This window comes from Microtus oregoni, unplaced genomic scaffold (assembly GCF_018167655.1).
Source record: "Microtus oregoni isolate MIOR12 unplaced genomic scaffold, Mior012 000014F_ref0000157, whole genome shotgun sequence".
In the NCBI taxonomy this organism is placed as follows: Eukaryota; Metazoa; Chordata; class Mammalia; order Rodentia; family Cricetidae; genus Microtus; species Microtus oregoni.
In genome coordinates, this window is record NW_024543073.1 from 50446244 (window position 1) to 50468831 (window position 22588).

Sequence of the window (22588 nt, forward strand, 5' to 3'; positions counted from 1 at the left end):
GGGCAGGGGCGGGAGACTGCAGCGCTCACGGTACCACACGGGCGTGCGCCGGGACCGCCTCCCGCACCTCGCAGCGAGCGCCTGCCGCCCGGCTACCCTCCAGCCGTCGCCCCGCCCGCTGCCCGGGCCGCAGCCTGCGCAGCTGCCCCGCCCTCTCACCCCGAGACTGACACTGACCGGAGCCGCGCGTCTCAGCCAATGGGCAGCCTCGCAGGGCGAGCCCCAAGCCTTGTAGGGCTTCTCAGCCAATCACAGGCGATCGCCCGCCCGACTGTGGCCTCGCGAGCCCGTGAGTGGCTGAGCGCCTGCAACTCGCGTCAAGCACCCGGGAGCCTATGGTAGCGCGGGAAGGTTTCAGCGGGCCAATAGACAGCGGCGTGGGGCTGTCAGTCAGGGAGGCCTGAACCAATGGGCGGCGGGCTGCGGAGGCGTCACGGACAGAGGACTTGGGCTGAGGCTCCCCCGCGGGCGGGCGCAGAGAGACGCGGGAAGCAGGGGCTGGGCGGGGGTCGTGGCGCCGCAGCCAGCGCAGCCAGCCCCAGGGGCCGCCGCCTCCGCTGCCCAGCGCGCTCCGGGGCCGCCGGCCGCCTTAGCACCCGCCGCGCCGCAGCTCCGGGACCGGCCCCGGCCGCGACGCCGCCGCGATGGGCAACGCCGCCGCCGCCAAGAAGGGCAGCGAGCAGGAGAGCGGTGAGTTCCCGGCCGTCACCCTGATCTCCGCTGCGTGCGGCCTGCCCGTGCTCTGCCCATCACTGCATGGCCCCTCCCCCACATGCCCCCCCAATCCTGTCCGCCTGCACCCCTGCCTGATGCCTGTCCACGCTGAGGTCCAAGCACCGCAGACGTACCTTGCCCCCGGTAGGGCCCCCGTGCCCATAACCAACCATCCCCCACTGCAAAGGCCGTGCCCCCCCACCCAGCTGTCACTGCCAACCATTGCATGTATGACCGCCGGGGCCCCAGATGGGGCCCTGTCACCACCCCACCCCCTCCTCTTCTAGTCCCTTTTCCCAGATTCTAATCCCTCCCCACACTTCGTCACTCACCTTTTCCACACAAGCCCCAATGCCTGACCCTGATCCAGGCTCCTGCCAGTCTCGGGAGTGCTGTGGGGTCCACTCTGCAGGGACCTTGGCCACTTGGTGACCACACCCCTCCCCCTCCAGCCCCCGCCATCTTTCCCCTACCCCTGCCTGTGATCCTCCTAATCACAGCCCCCACCTCCAAGCCCCCTGTCCCCACGAGCGTTTTCCAGGGCCACCTCCTGCATTGTTTTCCCCTTCTGTGTCACTTGGCATGGGGGACAAGATCTTTCTGGGTCCCTCTGCCCCTCTCATCCTGTCACTCTGCCTCCTCCGTAAGCGTCTGGCCCTAGCTGGGGTGGCAGACTGTTTATGAACCTAGAGAGCTGCTTCTGCGCTTCCAGATCCAAGTTCGAGCTGGCCTCGCTCAGAGCCATCGCGTCTGTCCTCTTTCTGGGGTTACGGGTGGGGGAAATCGGCCGAGCACTCTCCCATCTCCTGGCCTGTCCTGAGCTCTGGGTTCCTTGGAAGCCCCCTCCCCCCCAATAAATGGTCGTTTCACAACTGCGGTTCTGTCATTCACCCAGTCCCTGGGGCTGCTTCACTCCTCCTGGTTCAAGGCTGAGAATGAAATGTAGTGTTAGCAGGGGCTCATTCGACTTGAATTGGGATGGTCAGAAGGAGGAATTGCAAGGGTAGGGAAACGCCATCGAGCCATAGGTGACAACTAATGATTTGGTTTGCTGAGGAGAGATGGATTCTGTGCATACCCAGGACTCACCCAAAGGGAGGTGTGTTTCACCCCCACCTCACCCCGCCCCCATCCCTAAACATGCTGAATTTTTTTTAACCAGGGAAAGAAACTGTATTTGAAATAGAAGAATTCTGTATTTGAAATACCTTCAGAAAGGGCCTTGTGCCCCGTTCCCATTACTTGCGTCTCTTAAAATTGTGTAATCCAAGCTAAAGCTGGACTGCCGCTGAGAACCCCTTCGGTTACCCAGAAATAGTCAGATCTCCCCAAAAGGAAGGCTATGACCAGCTCTGCCCTTCTCAGCATCTGAGTCCCCAGAATGCTACTAAGCCCAAGAACTTTCTGCCCCTCCCCCGCCTTCCAGACAGCACAGCAGCCTTAAGAGGCCTGGCATGTCACCGATGGGCGGGGGACGGAGAGGCAAGTGCTTGTAGTTGAGGGCTTGATGACAGAGGAGCAGGTGGGTAGTACTCAAAAAGGTCTTGGACTTGAGCTTGGAGGGGCCCAGGCGGAAGGGGAGGGCCAGCTCCCTTAGCAGGTGAGGCCCCCCAGGAGGTAGATGGTCCTGGCAGTAGAATGTATACTGCAGTGGCCCTTTTGAGAGTTGAACATAGTGCTAGAAAAGCTTCAAGCATATCAAACAGATTCAGCAGGAACTAAGAGCCACAGAGGGGAAAGAGCCCAAGAAAAAGATCAGAGTCTCCGAGTTGGCCAGCTGTTTCATTGGGATGAAGTCCAGCCATTGTTTATCGGCATCCGAGAGCTCTAACTTAAATAGTCTCCATAGATACACTTATTCTGATGATTTCTCTCCAGATGACGCAGATGACATCATACAGGCAGGATTCACACCCAGATCTGCCAACCAGCAGATCTCTTGGACCCCAGAACATCTCAACTCAGATGTTCTTTTATTTGTTTTGACTTTTTGAGACAGGGTCTCACTGTATAGTTCCACCTGGCCAGGAACTTGATCTGTAGACCAGGCTGGCCTCAAACTCCCAGAGATCTGCTTGTCTCTGCTTCCCAAGTGCTGAGATTAAAGGTGTGCGCCACCATGTCCAGCCTTCAGCCCAGACATTCTTAAGCTTCCTCCACAGGAGTTAAACCCCAGCCATAGTTTCCTAATTTAAAATGATAAAAAAAAAAACTGTGAATAGTACTGTATATTGGTACTACCAGCCATTCAAGAGGCTGACGCAGAAGGATTGTTTGAGCCCAAGAGTTAAAGGCTAGCTTAGGTGACAGCAAGACCTTGTATCAAGATACAAATAAAACCTGTGTTCATCAAGATGGCTCAACAGGTAAAGATTGTTTTGCTGCCAAGCATGCCAGTTTGAATTGTCTGCCTGGAACCCACATGGTGGAAGGAGAATCGGCTCCTACATGTTGTCCTCTGACTTCCACAAGGATGCGTGTACATACACAATAAATGTGGAAAATTAAAAATAATAAGACAGGCATAGCGATTCCTGCCTGGAACAAGCAAGTGAGGGACTGTGAGTCAGAAAGGACCTGAGTTTGAGGTCAGCCTGGGCCACAAAGGAGACATGGCCTTTTTTTTTTAAAAAAAAAAAAAGTAAAGACTGTACTCATTTTTGCTCATAGGTTCTAAGCTATAGCAGTCTGAGATTGCCTTTTATAGTCTCTGATGTACATTAAAATACAATGTAACTGCCGGGCAACGGTGACCCAGGCCTTTAACCTCAGCCCTTGGGAGGCAGAAGCAGGTGTGAGCTGGAGGCCAGCCTGGTCTACAAGAGCTAGTTCCAGGACAGGCACCAAAGCTACACAGAGAAACCCTGTCTCAAAACAAATAAACAGGCTGGGCGGTGGTGGCGCACGCCTTTAATCCCAGCACTTGGGAGGCAGAGGCAGGCGGATCTCTGTGAGTTCGAGACCAGCCTGGTCTACAAGAGCTAGTTCCAGGACAGGCTCCAAAACCACAGAGAAACCCTGTCTCGAAAAACCAAAACCAAAAAAACAAAACAAAACAAGTAAACAACAACAAAAAAAAAAACAATGTAACAATACGGAAGTGGTGTACAGGCTTATTGACCTAGCTTCTTGGGAGGCCAAAGCAAGAGAATCTTAAATTCTAAGATAGTCTGGGCAACTTAATGAGAAGCTATCTTAGTAAAAGTAATAAAAAATACTTAATAAAAGTAAGTAAGAGCTGGAGAATGTTCAAGACCCTAGGTTCAACCCTCAGTACCACTAAAAAAATAATAATAATTTTGTGCTCTGCCCCTGAGACCTAGTCAGACTTCAGAGGCATCCTTCCACCCCTAGAGAGAATGGGGTGAGAAAGGGAGTCCCTTTGCCTGGAAGCTTCTTACAGGAAGGAGGAAAGCTGGGTCTCCTCTCATGTAAGCAGGACTGGGGCAGTAGCCACACCAGCCTGCAGGGTGCACCTGCATTTCATCTGCCACATACCTACCCCTCTGGGGTTGGAAAGATACCCAAGCCGTCCTAGGCCCCAAGCACTGCACTGCCATGGCTTTGCCCAGGCAGGGCAAAGCTTGCTGTCTCCTTGACCAAGAGGGAAAGGGTCTAGAAGCAACCCAGGATGAAATAAGATAAGGGGAGTCTGCACCCTAAAATGCCACAGATGTTGATGGGCCAGAAGCCTAGAGGACAGAGGGAAAAGGTCAGGTTCCAGGAGGCTGCCAGTGCGAATAGCCAAGTGGGGCTCAGGTCTCAGCTAGTACACACCTCAGAGAGTTGATCCACAGGGAACCCCGAAGAAGTCCACATGACAAGTCGGTCCAGTCACTGAGGAAAGATGTCCTCAGGACATTCCTGGATAGAAAGATTTGTCTTCTAACATCCTATAGAGGTTCAACGGTCAAACCCTTGTTACCATTGGCAGTTGTATGGGTACCCAAGAGGGTCTTCCCATACAGCTTTGCCTTTTGCCCAGTCAGGCCAACAGAAGTTTGAAGGATTCTATCTGCCCTCCCCTTGCACCAACTAGTCTACAGGTTGAGTTTCTTACCCTATTCCCACCCTACAACTCCCTGGCTCCCTCTACAGGCAGGGCCCTGAGGACTGGCAGCCAAACTGGTGCAGCAGATCTTATGAGGCTTCCCAGCCACCGTAGTGTGCTAGTGCCCTGAGAAAGACTGAGTGATGGCTTCCAGCTCCAACGATGGTGAGGCTGAGCCCTGTTGCTATAGCAACTTCCTAGGCACTGTCTGCCCCTTAAGTCAGGGAGGGGCTGTGATAGAGGTTTAGGGGAACAGGTAGAGAGAAAGAATCTGAAGACTCTGTGGGTATCCCTGGAAACCCCTCCTTTCTTAACATCCTGGACTAGGGGGCCTGAGAGAGAAGAGCAGAGGGATGAATGGCCCATTTCAGACCAAAGCAGATGGTCCTTCCGGAGTGGAGCTCCAGCTCAGATGGGGCATGGAGTCGTCCCACCTAGTCTTGGGATTCAGCCCAGAATGAGGATTGGTCCACCTTAGACCTGGGTATAGTCCAGCTTGGTACCCTGAACCCTGCCAGACAGGGCCTTCCTCAAAGTGGGGGTGCGGTGTAGTGCACTCTGGCCTGCTGCTGTGTCCCTCATGCTTGAATCCAAGGTGATTTCTGCGTCTTGCTCTAGCACTGACTTTCCTAGAGGTATCTGGAGTTTTCTCAGTACATCAGATCCAGAGAGTGGAGGCCAATGACACCCTTCCCTTCCAAGTGGGAGAAGGCTGAGAGCAGCTGGGCTAGCCTCCTTGTCCACTTCCTGTTCAGCAGGGTCCATGGGTGCCCGGCAGCCCCAGGAAGGCCACTGTAGAGCTCTCAGCTTTGGGAGCCAGGAAAGAAGGAAGATGATGATTAACGCTACCTTCCCCTCCCCCACCCAAGTTTAGCCATTCATTTCCGGTTTGGACTTTTCATGGCTGAGAACAGAGCCAAGCACAGGGCACGGTTTGACAGAGGCCAAGGACATCCCAGGACACTGTTCCCCTCTCGCCCCTGCAAAGGAACAAGACAGAGACCCAGATGTATCCATTTCTCTCAGGGGTAGCAGGATTTGGGGGCTTCTTACTAAGAGGAGACTCAGACAAGATAGGTGGCTTTGGCCACTGTTTCCCACCCAGGCCTTCCTCTCCGCTGTTCTTGCAGCTAATTAACAAGCTCTGGGGCTTCTTTAACCTCTGGAGAGCTGGTGCCTGGTGCCTGGGCTGGGGCCTTAACTCCTTCACCTCTGCCCGTGGGCAGCACTCCAGGCCATGGACTTCGTGCAGACTACACCACTGGGGGAGACATCCTGGGAGCCATGGGCATCCCTGGAAGGGCAGGCCAGCCAGAGGGACACCCTCTAGAGAATCTTCCCACCTCTCGCTGCCAAGGAGAGCCTCTGCAGACCTTGGCCAGCCTGGAGCAGGTGCCTTTAAATGCTTCCGTGGCAACCAACTCCTTTCCCAACCCCCAGACCTTACCAAGACACACTGGTTACTCCAGCCAAGAAGAGATTGCAGATAGAATCCAGGGCCACCTGGGATGGATGTGGGGTCTGGAAGTTGTGAGCAGGAGGACGATGTCACCTTCCAGCTGTGGCTGCAGCTGTTCCTCTGGGCCCACCTGGCTGTCCGTTTCCTGGGTTACCTGCGCTGCACTTTCTGGGGACTAAAACCCCAGTCAGCACCCTGAATCCTGGCTGGAAGCTGAGGGGCCCCAGATTTGTCCATGCTCCCTAACCCCCATGCCACGCTGTGCTGGGAGAGGCAGGCAGCAGGTAAGTGGGCTCCGTTGGGGGCTACACGTAGTCTGCTGTGTGTGTGCAGCACCATTGCCTTCACTTTCTTTGTTTACTTCTCCAGAGGCCTGCCTTGTGTGAGAGCTTGCTGTCTCAGCTTCCTAGCTCGGGGACTGCAGCTAAGGTTTTTCTTTTGTGTTGTCTTGCTTGGGATGGAACCCAGGCCTTGTGCATGCTGGGAAGTGTGCTGCTGCCGAGCTACAGCGCCAGTCTCTTCCCTCAGCACAGGTTCTTGCTATACATTCTAGGCTGGCCTTGAACTCAGAATCCTGCCTCAGCTCCCAAAGTCTTGATCTTGTAAGCCTATGCCTTTACTCCAAGCCTCCTCCCTGCTCCCTGACCTGTCCCAGTACTAGAGAACCTGAGCCAGGAGAACTGCTCTGAGTTCAAGGCCATCCTGAGCTACTAGTGTCCTGTCATCCTGTTCTACAGTGTAAGGTCTTGTCTCAAAAAAATCAAGAGAAGGGCTGGCTGTGGTGACCTGTGCCTTTAATCCTAGCACTCAGGAGACAGAGATGGGAGCAGAGGTGGATCTCTGTGAGTTTGAGGCTAATCTGGTCTACATAGTGAGTTCCAAGACAGCCAGGACTATAGAGAGAGATATCCTGTCTCAAAGGGAGAAACAAGAAAGTATTAGCCATAGTTCTCTTAAGGAACAGAACTGGCAGAATGCATATTTATATATGGGATTTATTTACTAGAGTGGCTCGCAGGCTATGGTTTGGGTAGTTGTTCAAGCCTAAGACTGGATGTCTCAGCAGCCCCAATAGTGCTGGAGTTCTGGAAGATTCCTGGGCAACTGCTGCCTTTCAGTCTGCAATGAAATACTGAAGAAGTAGGTTCTGATACCAGCAAAGGAACGAACGCCTCGGCAGCAGGACAGATGGCCTTGCCAGTGCGAGAGAGGACAAGCAGGCCACAGCAGCATGTTCTCCTCATGTCCTTCTCATGTCCTTTGTGGGAGCTTATGGTGGGTCCTCCCACCTCGCAAGGTCTAATAAAGAAACCCCTCACAGGTGTGTCTAGCTGCTGGGGTTTTAGTTGAGTTGCCTACTAAGGTTAGTATCACAGCTATCAGCTGTTACAACTGGCATTTCTGTACCATACACCTGGCTTTTATGACTCCACCCCACCACCCTACAAGATCGTCAGTGCTTTATCCCCATTTGTTCATGTGGAAAATTGAGACCCAGAAAGATTAGATGAGTTGTCTAGAGATGCATAGCCCATCATGATCCAGACCAACTCTGAGCTCCTGTCCTGAAGTTGTCCCCTAGCTGCCTCTCAGGGGCTGTGCACAGCAGTAAACTGTCGTGAGGCCTCATTTTCCTGAGTTGTTAACTGAGTAAAACAGATAGATGTAAGGAAGGTTGTCAGGTAGATCAAATAAGAGTGTGGATGAAGTGGGTGTCCAGCCAGTTTCCAGGGACAGCTTCTACATTAGGAAATGAGATGCTGGCCTCAGGATGCTACAGGCGCCAGGGAGGAGTGTGCCTGAAGGGAGGCAGCCCCTCAGCAGAAACAGGCACAGAGCCAACGGGGGCCAAGGTGACAGCTGAGCCCCCCCAAGGGCGCCTGCTACACTATCCCTACAGGCCTCCACCAGAGCCTGGCCTCAACAGACGAGCAGCCAGATCAGAGGCTATAAATATCTCAGCTGGCACAGTCCTGGCCAAGGAATGTCTGTCAGTGCTAGGGAGTGTGGGGTGGGCTGGCCTATGTGCCTCTTGGTCTTGTGCACCCCTGTGTCTCTGTGAGCCCTGTTTAGGAGTTACCAGAATCCAGGACCCACCTCTGTAATTAAAACGGTACTCAGGCCCCAGTCCAATCATGATTCCCCAGGTTGCTGCTAGGATCCCCCAAAGACACTGGTAAAATATCAGACTCTGACTTGAAACAGCGGCACCCCACTTTCCACCAGAGCGGAAAATCTTGATGTGCCTTGAAGCAGGGACTCTCCCCCTAACCTTCTCTCTCTCCCTGCAGTGAAAGAGTTCCTAGCCAAGGCCAAGGAAGATTTCCTGAAAAAATGGGAGAGCCCTTCTCAGGTACGCACCTCAGACCGAGCAGTTCCCACGGTGACCCCTGCTTCTCATCACTAGGCCCCCACCCCATTTGTACCCTTGCACCTGGCAGCCCCTGCTCACCATGCAGCTGCCAGCAACTCCTGGGCCCCAGGCCAAGGCCGGATCTGGCCCCTGCCACCCTGCCTGGAAGAATGTCCCCTGGGTCGTCTCCACCCATTCCCCAGGGCCCCCTCTGCCGGTGGCATAGGGGACTCCCCAGCCCAGAAGTATGCAGAGAGGCACCCCTGAGCCCTCCCTTCCCTGTCCACAGAATACAGCCCAGTTGGACCAGTTTGATAGAATCAAGACCCTTGGCACCGGCTCCTTTGGGCGAGTGATGCTCGTGAAGCACAAGGAGACCGGGAACCACTACGCCATGAAGATCTTGGACAAACAGAAGGTAAGGACCAAACACTGCTGAGCTCAGGAGAGGGAAGTGGATGTGTATGTGCATCTTGTCTTAGGCTTTGTAAGTATTCCACTGGTGGGTTTCTTGTTTGGTTTTTCTGGCTTTTCGAGATAGGGTTTCTCTGTGTACCAGCCCTGACTGTCCTGGAACTCACTTTGTAGACCAGGCTGTCCTCGAACTCACAAAGATCTCCACTGGTGGTTTCATGTCCACTGTTAGGGTGCAGCTCAGAGGCAGAGCACTGGACCAACATCCTCAAGGCCCTAGATTCCATCCTCACCTCTGCAAAAGATGAAGTAAGCGGGAAAGGATGTGAGGGTCACAGTGTTGCTGCACACACAGGCCAGAACTCTGCGAACTTTGCCATCTATACTCAGTAGTGTCTTTGAACCTGTCCCCGTGAGTCCCCTTGTCCTCCACAGTCTGTCAGCCCCAAGGGTGATAAGGGCATGTGCCACCCCCACAAGAACACACAAACACACAGGTGTTCAGAGAAAGTAAGATTTACACGGTTCCTTCTTTTGTTTTGTTTTTCAAGATAGGGTTTCTCTACGTAGCACTTTGTAGACCAGGGGTTGGCCTTGAACTGGCAGAGATTTGCAGAGAGTTACCTGCTTCTGCCTCCTCAGTGCTGGAATTAAAGGTGTGCGCCACCATCGCTGAACTTAGACAGAAGTTCTTTGAAAAATGTATGTGTGTGTGTGTGTGTGTGTGTGGCTTGTTGACCAGCTGTTTCAAAACAGTGCGGTAGAGGATGGGAGTGGAGAGATGGCTCAGTGAGTTAAAGGCGCTTGCCACCAAGTATGATAACCTTAGTTCAGTCCCCAGAACCCACATGGTGGAAGGAGAGAACCACTCCTACAAGTTGTCCTTTGGCCAAGATCAAGTGTCCTCTGACCTCTCCAAGTGTGTCATGGCATAAACATGCACCCCCCCCACACACACACACACATACAGAAAGTGAATTTAAAGAAAGAAATGTGCAAGTTGGAAGGCTGAAGAGATACCCTTGGTGGACTAGTCACCTCGCAGGCAAGCATGGGGATCTGAGTTCAGTCCCAGGGTGCACACAAAGGCCAGCACAGCAGCGCTGTTCGTGTCAGGACTCCTGCTGTGAGCTGGGGCTGAGAGCCTGTCCTGTGTAGCAGCAGACAGGAACCTACCATTAAACAAGTTGGAAGGTGAGGACCTATACCCAGTTATCCTCTGATCTTCACACGTGCCATGGTACACACACCTGGATGCACACAAACACGCAGAACAGTTTTTTTTTTTTTTTTTTTTTTGGTTTTTCGAGACAGGGTTTCTCTGTGGCTTTGGAGCCTGTCCTGGAACTCGCTCTGTAGACCAGGCTGGTCTCGAACTCACAGAGATCCGCCTGCCTCTGCCTCCCAAGTGCTGGGATTAAAGGCGTGCACCACCATCGCCCGGCACGCAAGTTTTGTTTTATGAGATCGGGTTTCTCTGTGTAGCTCTGGCTGTCCTTGAACTAAGAGATCCACCTGCCTCTCCCTGCCTCTCTGATTGAGGAAGCTCCCCATGGTCATCCTCAACATGTGTGTGCACACACGAATGCATACACAGACCCACACGGAATTTTATTTTAAAGCTGTATGTGAGGGAACATTCCAGCACTGAGGAGGGAGTAGGTGGATGAGGAAGTCGAGGTCATCCTCACAGCAAATCCTTTGCCATCCTGGCTGTGTGATACCCTGCCTTAAAATAACAAAAAAAAAAAAAAAAAAAAAAAAACTTTGTTTGGAAATGGAGTCTCGCTTTGTAGCCAGATTGCCTTCAAACTTGAGATCCTCCTGCCTCTGCTTCCAGAGTACCTGGGTGACAGGTGTGTGCCGCTATTTGCAGCTTTTCATAAGGACTGCATATGTACAAGTGTGTGTTTTTGTGTCTGTGTATGCATGTACGAGGTAGAGATATAAGATCTATACCAGGTCTCTCCTTTAGTCATTGTCCATATTCACCATTATTGTCGTGATCATCATCATCATCATTATGTTTCTCTCTGTAGCCCTGGTTATCCCTGGAACTCACTCTGTAAACCAGGCTGGCCTCGAACTGGCCTCAAACTAAAGATATCTGCCTTCCTCTGCCTCCTGGAAGGAAATGCAATACCACGCCTGGCTCTCCACTTTATTTTACCAAGCTTGGAGTGGGACTGGCTGGCCACCAAGCACCAGGGAATCACCTGTCTTCCCCTACCAGTGCTGGGGTTGTAAGTGCACACCACCACACCTGGCTTTTCCATAGGTGCTGAGGATCTGAACTCAGGACCTCATGCTTCTGCTGTGGGCACTTTACCAACTGAGCCATCCCTCAACCCTTCCATAACGACTTCCTTAAAACTGTGTGCGCATATGAGTGCGTGTGCCTGTGGATGCAGGTGTGTGCACACCTGCGGGTGTGTTTGTAGGTACCTGTGGCAGCTAGAGGCATTGGATCTCCCAGGAGCTAGAATTAGAGGCATTTGTGAGCCACCTGACATGGGTGCTGGGACTCAAACTTTAGTCTTCTGCAAAATGCGTTCACACTTGCTTTTGGCCACTAAGATACCTGTCCAGACCCATGAAGATCTCTGATCCTGTTTGATGATGACACCAAGACACAGCACGGGTCACAGGATTTCTTCATTGGACTTTATTTCTGTTTGTATGTGGTCCTGGGTCTTTCACATTCTAGGGAGTTGTTCTACCACTGAGCTGCCCCTGAACCCTAACAGAGGGATTTTGACATTTTCTTGCTAGCCCATCAAAAGCATACAAAGAAACAGGTGAATTTTTTGTTGTTGTTGTTCTTTCCAGCTACTGGGGCTAGAACTCAAGACCCACATCTGTTAATCTACCACTGGGCTACATACCCACCCTGGAATTTATTTTAACCATGTTTGCAATTAATACAGTGGATCTGTCATAGTCATTTCTATGCTACCAGTGTACGTAAAGCTGATTGGTTAGTTGGTTTTAAGACACAGTCATCTATCCAAGCCCAGCTTCACATTCTTTTTGTTTGTTTGTTTTTGTTTTTGTTTTTGAAGCCTGTCTTGGAACTCACTCTGTAGACCAGGCTGGCCTCAAACTCAGAGATCCGCCTCCCTCTGCCTTCAAAGTGCTGGGATTAAAGGCGTGTACCACTACCACCTAGCCTCGCTTCAAATTCTGTGTAGCCAAGGCTAGCCCTGAGCTCCTGCTTGCTCTGCCTCCTCAGTGCTGGGATGTTTAGACTGCATGCACTGCCACACCGGGCTCAGTCGCTGCTGCTCCTTTTGGTTTTGTTACTTTTTTTTTTTTTTATTGGGGGCTGGAGATGAGAGCCACAGCAACACTGTAGAGGACAGAGGACAGCAGGAGTCATACTCTCTTTTTGCCATGTGGGTTCTAGGGATTGAACTCAGCTCACCAGATTTGGACCAAATTTGACAGTCTTGTTTTTGAGGCAAGGTCTTGGTATGTAGCCCAGGCTGCCCTCACACATGAAGTCTTCCTGAATGCAGAGATCACAGTGAAACAGCTTGTGATTTTTTTTCATGTTAAGTAGTTTGGAATGCACTGAATTTTATTTTCGGGGTGTGTGTGTTTGTGTAAGGATGTGTTTGTGTATGTGTGAGTGTGTTTTGAGATGGGATCTCACATAGCCTCGGCTGTCACTTCTGTGTAGGCAGAGTTGTTCTTGAACCCCAGATCCTCCTGCCTCAGTCTCTCAAGTGTACACCAAAGCCAGGTCATCTTGTACCTGCAAATCCGTGGAAAGGCAAGAAAGGATGCAGAAGCTGACAGCCTTGCCAGGGCACAGTTGTTTCACATGTGCCTGTTGCTGAGGGGGCGCTGGCAACATGGCTCAGCAGAGAAAGGCCGCCAAGCCTGATGACCCAAATTTGACCTCCAGGACTCAAGAGGAAAAGGGGGACAGACTTCCTCAGCTTGTTCTCTGACCTCCACATGTATGCCTTGGCATGCACAGGTTGCCCACAACAGAAATATAAATAAAAAATAAATTTAGAGTTTCGGCCATCAGGAGCTAATCTAGCACATGCAAAGTCCTGGGTCCCATGTCTGACACGGCAAGAGATTTAAAAAAAAAAAAGTGCTTGACCAGAAAAAGAAAAACTGATTTCTAAGCTGCCATGCCTTTGGGGTCTCGCTGGTATCATTAAGTCTCCTATCCTTGCAGGCAGCCTTCTCTGCCCCCCCCCCCCACTTTCCAGACTTTTCCAGGTGTCTGATAGGGGCCTTTGTAAGCCCCAGGCTCCCTCTCCCAAAATTCTTCTGGTTTTGGGGACTCCTACACATGCTTTCTGCCCTAGTTGTGTGCCACGTAAGGACTGTCAGCTCTTAGCACGCAGCCAGGGCCGTGGATATCTGGCTAAAGAAATAGCCCCCACTCCCATCTTCCTGGTCCTGACCAAGCCTAGGGAATGAGGCCCCTCCCACACCTCTTTTCTGCCTCAGGTGGTGAAGCTGAAGCAGATTGAGCACACTCTAAATGAGAAACGCATCCTGCAGGCTGTCAACTTCCCGTTCCTGGTCAGACTTGAATTCTCCTTCAAGGTAAGGACCACAGCCAGGGCTTCAGGAGGGTGGAGGGTGGCTCCGGGCCCATACTGAGCATGGCCTCCTGATCCCCCGGGCTGGGGCCACCCACTTTGAAGGAAGAAGACCCTTGGAGGAAGAATGCCAGAAACGGGTGGACTGGGGCCCTGGGCCCCTCCAGTTGAGCTCTTCAGCTAGTCAGCTGCTAGTTCAGTAACTTCGGGCGTCACCCAGCCTGAGTGACCTCCAGAGTCACCACCCTGACTCATTCCAGGAACCCCAACTGCCACTCGGCAACCAGGGAGCTGCGCCTCCCTGTGCCCTGCAGGAGAGGCACTGACCACACTGGGCCTTGCTCTTCTCATCTGTGAAATGGGACTCAGCACAGCCCTCCTATTGTGAGGTTGTAAGAGTAAGGAGTTCTCACAGGTGCATAAGAGCCTGTGGGAATGCCTCTCAGACAGACAGTCACCAGAGCCTGTCCCCACCAGAGCCCGTCCCTACCAGAGCCCATCCCCACCAGAGCCCGTCCCCACCAGAGCCCGTCCCCACCAGAGCCCGTCCCCATAGAGAACATCCCCACAGAGCCCGTCCCCAAGAGCCTGGCCCCATCAGAGTCTGTCCCCACAGAGCCTGTCCCCACCAGAGCCCGTCCCAGAAGTTCCCCATGCAGAAGCTGTACAGAAGTTCAGAGTTTTTTAAAATTTTTTTGTTTTTGTTTTTGTTTTTCAAGGCATAATTCCTCTGTGTAGCCCTGGCTGTCCTGAAACTTGATCTGTAGACCAGGCTGGCCTCAAACTCAGAGATCTGCCTGCCTCTGCCTCCCAAGTGCTGGGATTAAAGGCGTGCGCCACCACCGCCCGGCTTAGTTTTTGTTTTTTGAGACAGGGTCTCACTATGTAGCCCAAGCTGGCCCAGAATTCACCATCCCTCCTGCCTGAGCTTCCGAGAGCTGGAATCATAGGTGTACAATATGGCTCCTTATCAGTTTTGTTTTGTTTCTTGCGGTGTTAGAAATGGAACTCGGTGCTGTGTGTGTGGGAGACAAGAGCTCCACAGTTGAGCCGCGTCCCCAGTCCCATAATAACCTTCTGTTCTTTTGGTGGTGAGCGTGGAAAGGCAGAGCTACCTCTCCGACAACCTGTCAGACTTTTGTTCTTAGCAGGGCTTATGTTTTCTTCTTACTCTCCAGCCCAGGCTGATCTCAGAGTCTTCGTCCACCCCAGCAGCTGAGACTCCAGCTGTGTACCACCCTGCCCACATGGTTTTGTTCTGGGTCCTGCAAATTCTGTGGCCTGTCTTACCTGTTTGGCAGATGATGGAACTGAGGTTGAAACAGTAGCCATTGCAGAACTACAGCTAGCCAGGGCCCAAATCCTCTCCTTCTCCCCTGTGAGAACAGAGCAGCAGCTTCCTCTTCCTGCTCCCAGAGAAAATGCAGCTCCTGGTGCTTGAAGCATGGGCCGTTGGGAAGATAGTTGTCACTGAGGGTTTGTGCTTGCTCCTCCAGGCCACTGTGGTCTTCAGCTGGGGCCCAGTGCCTGGAGACAGGGCCTTGACTCGCTTTGCCTCCCACAGGACAACTCAAACTTATACATGGTCATGGAGTATGTACCTGGTGGGGAGATGTTCTCCCACTTACGACGGATCGGAAGGTTCAGGTAAGCAGGCCCCACCCCTGCTACCCAGGGGCCACTATCCAGGGACATAGAAGAGTCCAGTCTGCTTAGAAATGGAAAGTGATGTCTCTGGGTTCTGGTGGGATTTTGTTTTGTTTTGATTTGTTTGTGTGTGTTGTTTATTGATGGGGTCTTGGTGTGTGTGTGTTATTTATTGATGGGGTCTTGCTGTGTGTGTGTGTGTGTGTGTGTGTGTGTGTGTGTGTGTTGTTTATTGATGGGGTCTTGCTATAGAGCCAGAGCTGGTCTTTGGCTCAAGATCCTCTTGGTCCTGCCTCCTGAGTGCTGATGTGACAGGCGGCTGTCACCACACTCAGCCCCTGTGACGTTTTGTTCCTGTTATGCTAAGCAATTTGTGATGTTTCAGCCAGCCAAGCTGAGTGACCAGGACAGAAACAGGAGAGAGAGAGAGAGAGAGAGAGAGAGAGAGAGAGAGAGAGATCGATCGATCATACTATGTAGTCCAGGCTAACCTTCAAATCCTAGGCTGACTCTCTTCTTCTCTCTCAGCTTCTTGGAACCACAGAAACTCACCATTGCACCTAGCAAGATTTTTTTAAATTAGTAGATAATTTTATGTAGTTTTAAATTTTATACTATTTGTCACTTAACAAGTAGATATAAATATATCTTGTATACACTAAAATCCAAACATCTTGACAAGTGTCACTGGTGCACACCTCTAGTCCCAGCACTGAGGATATCGAGGCAGGAGGATCAGGAGTTCGAGGCTAGCCTAGGCTGCATAAAAAGCCCCTTTCTCAAACACAAGCAACCGCCTTCAAAACCAAATCAGAAAGCAAAGTCTCCGTGAGCTACTGTGAGGGTTGCCTTAGTCAGGAGCGCACTACCTTCCCTTTCATTTCTGTCATCTTTCAAATGCTGGCCAGGCCCTGAGCATGGTTTTCTGGTCCCTTACGCTCCCTTTTCTCTAAAGCCCTTCTCCCTTCTGTGTGGCTGCCCTCCTTGCTGGTACTTTCTCCCTGGGGGCTCTCTAAAAGTTGTCCTCGTTTTGTGAGCTTCAGCTTCGCTTGACCTGTAGCACTTGGTGGTTGACCCTATGGGGTGTTTGGGGGTTATTTTTGTTTGGTTTTGAGACAGGGTCTCTTTATGTAACTTTGGCTAACCTGGAACTTACCTGTAGACCAGAGCGACCTAAAGCTTACAGGTCTCTGGAACACTGGCATTCAAGGTGTACGCCATTGTGCCTGGCAAGGTGGCCTTTGTTTTGACACTTGTCTGGACCCTGGTGACTTTCTTCCAAGTCTTTGATTATCAGACAAAACCCCTTAAACTGCTTCCTTGGGTAAGGTGACTCCTCACCTAGGCGCTTGTCCCCTCTAAGCCTTCCAGCTCGAGTTTCTTTTAGCTGACTTTGGTATAGAATTGTACAGCTTAGACTCTGGGGAGGTGGAAAGCTTCATTTTTTTTTTGTTGTTGTTGTTTGTTTTGTTTTTAACACAGGGTCTCACTAAGTAGTCTGGGCCGGCCTGGAACACATAATGTAGTCCAGACTGGCCTCAAACATACGTCAGCCCTTCTGCCTCTGCCTCCCAGTGCCCTGATGACAGATATGTGCCACCATGTCAGGCTCCCCAGTTTTTGCACTACTGGTTGGGTCTGTGTTACCCAGGTTGTCTTGGAATCCTGGGGTCATGTAATCCCTCTACCTCAGCCCCCCACATAGCTGGAACTACTAGAGCACGGCATCATGCCCAGCCTTGAATCTACGTTTTGATTAGCTAGACACGGGATGTCTTACTCTGTGGGCACATAGACCCACTTGCTGGACCACTCGGATGTGGTCATGCTCACCCACACATCCCCTCCTGGCTTGTCCCCACCAGCGAGCCCCACGCCCGTTTCTACGCGGCGCAGATCGTCCTGACCTTTGAGTATCTGCACTCCCTGGACCTCATCTACCGGGACCTGAAGCCCGAGAACCTTCTCATCGACCAGCAGGGCTATATTCAGGTGCCCATGGCCGGGGGAGGGCGCTCCCGGGCACATGGAAGCCTGCAGCCCTTCTTCCTACCTACTACTGCCTATTCTTGTGCCTACAGGTGACAGACTTCGGTTTTGCCAAGCGTGTGAAAGGCCGTACTTGGACCTTGTGTGGGACCCCTGAGTACTTGGCCCCTGAGATTATCCTAAGCAAAGTAGGCACCTCACCAGCCTGCCCCACCCCTGAGGCCTGCTCCACCTCACTAGCCCGCCCTGCCCCTGAGGAATCATCTCCTCTTCACCTTCTTGCTTCATCGAATGGCCCCCCCATCTTGCTCTAGGGCTACAACAAGGCTGTGGACTGGTGGGCTCTCGGGGTCCTCATCTACGAGATGGCTGCTGGTTACCCGCCCTTCTTCGCTGACCAGCCTATCCAGATCTACGAGAAAATCGTCTCTGGGAAGGTGAGGCCAGGATGTGGAGCTCATCCCTGGAAGGAACCGAAACCGCCTTCCACATTTCCCCCACCAACCCGTCACCCTAACACCCAGGAGCCTGAGGCAGGAGCATCTGAGGCCAGCCTGAGCCACATAGAAATTTCCAAGAGAGCCTGGGCTAACTAGTGAAACAGAAAAGTCAGGGAAGAGGGGTGTGACTCAGTAGTAGAGCAGTGGCCTAGCATGGATACCCCAGCAACACACACAGCTGTGCCCCTGGTCCTGCCCACCGTGGAGCACCACTGTTGACATAATGTGGACACTCCGCAAGTGAGGAGCGGCGCTCTCTCTCCCTCTCTCTCTCTCTCTCTCTCTCTCTCTCTCTCTCCAATGCTTTGGAGCATCTATCTCACAACTGACAGAACTGAGGAAGCCTGAGCCACACCAGAACCCTGGATACAGAAAGTGCTGCCCTGACAGACCAGAACAAACTTGTTCCCATATGTCTGCCCCAGCCATTCCAGCAAACCTCATGCTGCTGTAGCTATTCTTTCTAGACGTGAGGTCTCCTTAGTCACCCTGGCATGGTGGCACAGCACTCTTTAGTGGTAGTCCAGACCAGTTGGGTTACAGAGACAACCGCAGCAGTGTTCCTTTCAGGAGGACTGTTCGTGGGTCACTCTTCAGCCATATCCTGAAGAAAGGGCACCCCTGTAGGAGAGGTGAGGAAACTGAGGTACAGAAAGGGAGTGTGACCGGTCTGAGTTTGCACCATGAGAAGTACATGGAAGCCTCAGTGTGGGGCGGTGCTGAGAATCCCAGCCCTGTGTTCAGCAACCCCACCTAGCAGGGGGGCCGCTGGTTGGCTCCAAGTCTCCATATGCTCAGACAGTTGTGGGCACAGCCCGGCTCCAGGTCCCAGCCCTGCCACAGCTACTAGGTGAAGTGGAGACAAACCGACTTTGATTCTCTGAGCCTCATTTACCCATCAACCATCTGACCTCTGGGAACTCAGGGCTGGGCACACACTCACCATCACCTGTGAGTGAAATATGAGCACCTCCCATTAGAGAGGAGAAGCAGCAGACAGCCATGGGGCGTGGCAGCATGAGCTTCGCTTCTTTTTCTTTCTTTTTTCTTTTTTTTTTTTTTTGACACAGGGTCTCACTTTGTAGCCTTGAGTAGGTTAGATTTACTATGTACACTAGGCTGATAGCAAACACAGAAATCTATCTGCCAAGTGCTTTTTATCCTAGCATTCAAAAGGCTGAGGCAGGAGGATTGTTGTGAGGTTAGATAAAGAGATTTTAGACCTGTTACAGGATGTCACTCAGAAGAAACACTAAATGGAAAACTGAAATGTCAAAGATGGTGGCTTAGTACAAAAAAGTCCATGGGCCGGACGCCCACTTTTAATCCCAGCACGTGGGAGACAGAGGCAGGTGGATGTCTGTGATTTGAGGCCAGCCTGGTCTACAAAGCTAGTTCCAGGATAGCTAGGGCTGTTACACGGAGAAACCCTGTCTTGAAAAAAACGGAAAAAAAAAAAAAAAGCACCATGGATGAAGTGAGGAGAAAGCGAGGGAATTCCCTTGTGTTGTTTTAAAAACAAGAGTCCCAGGTTGGACTCCAGCTCCACATGTAATCAAGGTCACCCTTGAACTCAGGGTCCTGCTGCTGCCTCCCAAGTCCTGGGTTAGGTTAACAGGCGTGCACCACACAAACGGCTGAGCATAATCCCCTTCTTTGTAGCAATTTACAGTTCCCACGGGCCCTGATCACGTTATCTCACCACACAGAACCCTGGGACGTGGCCGGCACAGGCCTGGAGAGGTTAAGGACCCTGGCCAAGGTCACACAGCCCAGGAGAGGAGTAGCAGGGACCAGTTGGTTTTCTTTTGTCTTCCTTTTCTTCCTTTGGGTCTGCTTCTCCTGCTAGTCTGCCTTCCCTTTCTTCCTTTCCTCCTTCCTCCTTTTTTTTCTTCCTTTCTCTACTGTTTTTCCTTCAGTTTGTTTATATCTGTTCATTGTGCCTGTGCCTGTGTCAGCTTTCAAGATCAGTCCTCTCCACCATGTGCGCCTTGGCTCGCAAGCTCAGGTCATCAGGCTTGGCAACAAGTACCTTTGCCTGCTGAGCCTTTTCTCCAGCCCTTTTGTGTTTTTGCTTTCGTTTTGTTTCTTTTCTTTCTTTTTCTTTTTTCTTTTTTTCTTTTTTTTTTTTTGAGACAGGGTTTCTTTGTAGCTTTGGTGCCTGTCCTGGAACTCACTTTGTAGACCAGGCTGCCCTGGAACTCACAGAGATCTGCCTGCCTCTGCCTCCCAAGTGCTGGAATTAAAGATGTGTGCCACGACCACCCTGCTTGTTTTGTTTCTTTTACAGTAGGGTCTCACTATGTATCCCTGGCACTCAACCTTCCTGCATTAGCCCCCAAAGTGCAGGAATGACAGGCTCCTGGAAGTCAATTCTTTTGTTTTGTTTTAACTTTTTTATTGAGCTATACATTTTTCTCCACTCCCCTCCCTATGTATACAGTATTCTGTCTGCATGTATGCCTACAAGTCAGAAGAGGGCACCAAATCTCATTACAGATAGTTATGAGCCACCATGTGGTTGCTGGGAATTGAACCTAGGACCTTTGGAAGAACATCCAGTGCTTTTAACCTCAGAGCCATCTCTCCAGCCCTGGAAGTAGTTCTTACCAGTATAAATTCAGAGGCTGTACAGGGATGTGCAGAGCCTCTGGAGGTGGATGGCTGGAAGAACTGGCCCTGAAGGAATGCTGAGTGAGAAAGGAAATATTCTTAATTCAGAAGCCCTCAGACTCCAGCAGAGCTGGCTGAAGAATCCTAGATGAGGATCTAAGTCTTCAGACCTGAGATAAACCTCCTACAGTTGTTTCCTGGGACCTTGGGATAGTTGATTCTCAGCCCTTACCCAGAATTCCTAAACCAGCAAACCCAGAGGGGACTCAGCATATAAATATTTTTTTTTTTTGTTTGCATGGCTGCTAGGGCCTAAAGACAGTGTACTGTGTGCGGTGAGCTACTGACCTGCTACAGCACAGTAGGCTAGCTCCAACAGCCATTTCTGTTTACTTACTTTAGTTTTTCAGTTATGTGTATATTTGTGTGTCTGTAGGTGTGTACACATAGTGTAGGTACCCTTGTAGGCCAAAGGCATTGGCTCCCCTGAGGCTGGAGTTACAGGTGGTTGTGAGCCACCATGTGGGTCCTCTCCAAGAGCAGAGCCATCCATTGGTCCAACAATGAGCCTTCTTTTTTAAAATTCCTTTCTTTCTTTTGAGGCAAGGTTTTATGTAGCCTTGGCTGGTCTGGAACTTACTGTGTAGATCATGCTGGCCTTAAATAACTCAATCACAAAGACCTGCCTGCCTCTGCCTGAGGGCTGGGATTATAAGCGAGGGCCACCACACTCCACAGCAAGCCATCTTAACAGATTTTCCTCTGTAGGACTGTTAGATAAGACAGGTACCATCCAGCCAGAGTGTAATGATAAACGCCTGAAGTTCTCACACTCGGATGTTCAAGGCCCAGCTTAGCTACACGTTAAGGTCCTGTCCTGCATGGTGTGGTGGAGCTCAAATTTAATCCCAGCACTGGGGGAGGCAGATGCAGGTAGATTTCTGAGTTCCAGGACAGCCAGGCCTACTCAGAAGCCATAGCTACTCAGAGATATCCTGTGCGTGTTTTTTTTTTGGGGGGGGGGGTACTGTCTCAAAAAGTGGAAAAGGCAACATTGTGTACCCCTGAATCTGTGAGCAGCACCCCATTCTATCTGCACCCCCTTCCAGGTGCGGTTCCCATCCCACTTCAGCTCTGACTTGAAGGACCTGCTACGGAACCTTCTGCAGGTGGATCTTACCAAGCGCTTTGGGAACCTCAAGAATGGGGTCAATGACATTAAGAACCATAAGTGGTTTGCCACGACTGACTGGATTGCCATCTATCAGAGAAAGGTGGGTTTAATTTTTCCCAGCATGTCCAGAGTTGGGGAAAGGGAAGGAGACAGCGACGGGATCTTGTGAATGGCCTGTTAAGCCCAGGATCAAACACCAGAAGGCTTCCTGGAGCTGGTAAGGGACTGGACATGGGATGCTGGGGTCTTCTGGCCACTCTGTGGTCTTGGGCAGGAAATATTCTCTGGGAAATGACTTCCATTTGGTAAGCTGGGATGCAAAGAAGACACAGTGCCCTAACGTTGAGCACAGGCCTGGGCCACAGCAGTGTCTCCTGAATATTAGGCCATTCATCCTTATTGTTGTACTGGTGTGAGGTCAGCTAATGAGCTCTGGGCGATTCTCGATCCCTCTCCAGGTGGAAGCTCCCTTCATACCAAAGTTTAAAGGCCCTGGGGACACGAGTAACTTTGACGACTATGAGGAGGAAGAGATCCGGGTCTCCATCAATGAGAAATGTGGCAAGGAGTTTACTGAGTTTTAGGGGTGTGCTTGTGCACCATGGGTTTTCTTTCATTCTTTCTTTTTCTTTCTTTCTTTTTTTTTCTTTCTGGTTGGGGGTGGGAGGGTTGGATCGAACAGCCAGAGGGCCCTAGAGTTCCATGCATCTAAATTAACACCCACTCCACACCCCCAGGTTAGGGAGAGCAGGAAAGCCAGATATGGGGAAGGGGCAACATCAGCTGCTCCCCTTCTCCCCCACACGTCTCTGCCTGTTTTCAATGGATTTCTCAGCTCCAGTCACACCCAGTCTTACTGGTGTATCCAAGGGCAGGGTCTGGAAAGAGGGGCGCAAATTTGCCCCAGCCTCCACCCCCAAGCCAGCACTGGACACTAAGAGCGAACAGAAAAGCCAACCTTCCCTTCCATGCAGTCCTACTTGGAAAGGGAGATTTTAGTCACATGTACAGAGGGCTGCTTGCTAGTAGGTTTTTTTTTCTTTTTTTTTTAAATTTTCATTTAAATTAAGTTCCACCAGTGCCTCCCACCCTCCAAATTGTCCCAC

The 22588-nt window shown here is 51.5% G+C and overlaps 1 protein-coding gene across 1 annotated transcript; it reads left to right on the plus strand.

Moving 5' to 3' along the window:
- Positions 1 to 450: 450 nt before the first annotated feature.
- Prkaca (protein kinase cAMP-activated catalytic subunit alpha) lies at positions 451 to 22572 on the plus strand. The gene is made up of 10 exons (XM_041663429.1): positions 451 to 690; positions 8516 to 8577; positions 8867 to 8995; positions 13465 to 13563; positions 15124 to 15206; positions 17072 to 17198; positions 17288 to 17383; positions 17510 to 17632; positions 21418 to 21582; positions 21941 to 22572. The coding sequence occupies exons 1-10, from the start codon at positions 645 to 647 to the stop codon at positions 22064 to 22066; spliced, it is 1056 nt and encodes a 351-aa protein (XP_041519363.1). The 5' UTR covers positions 451 to 644; the 3' UTR covers positions 22067 to 22572.
- The last annotated feature ends 16 nt before the right edge of the window (positions 22573 to 22588 follow it).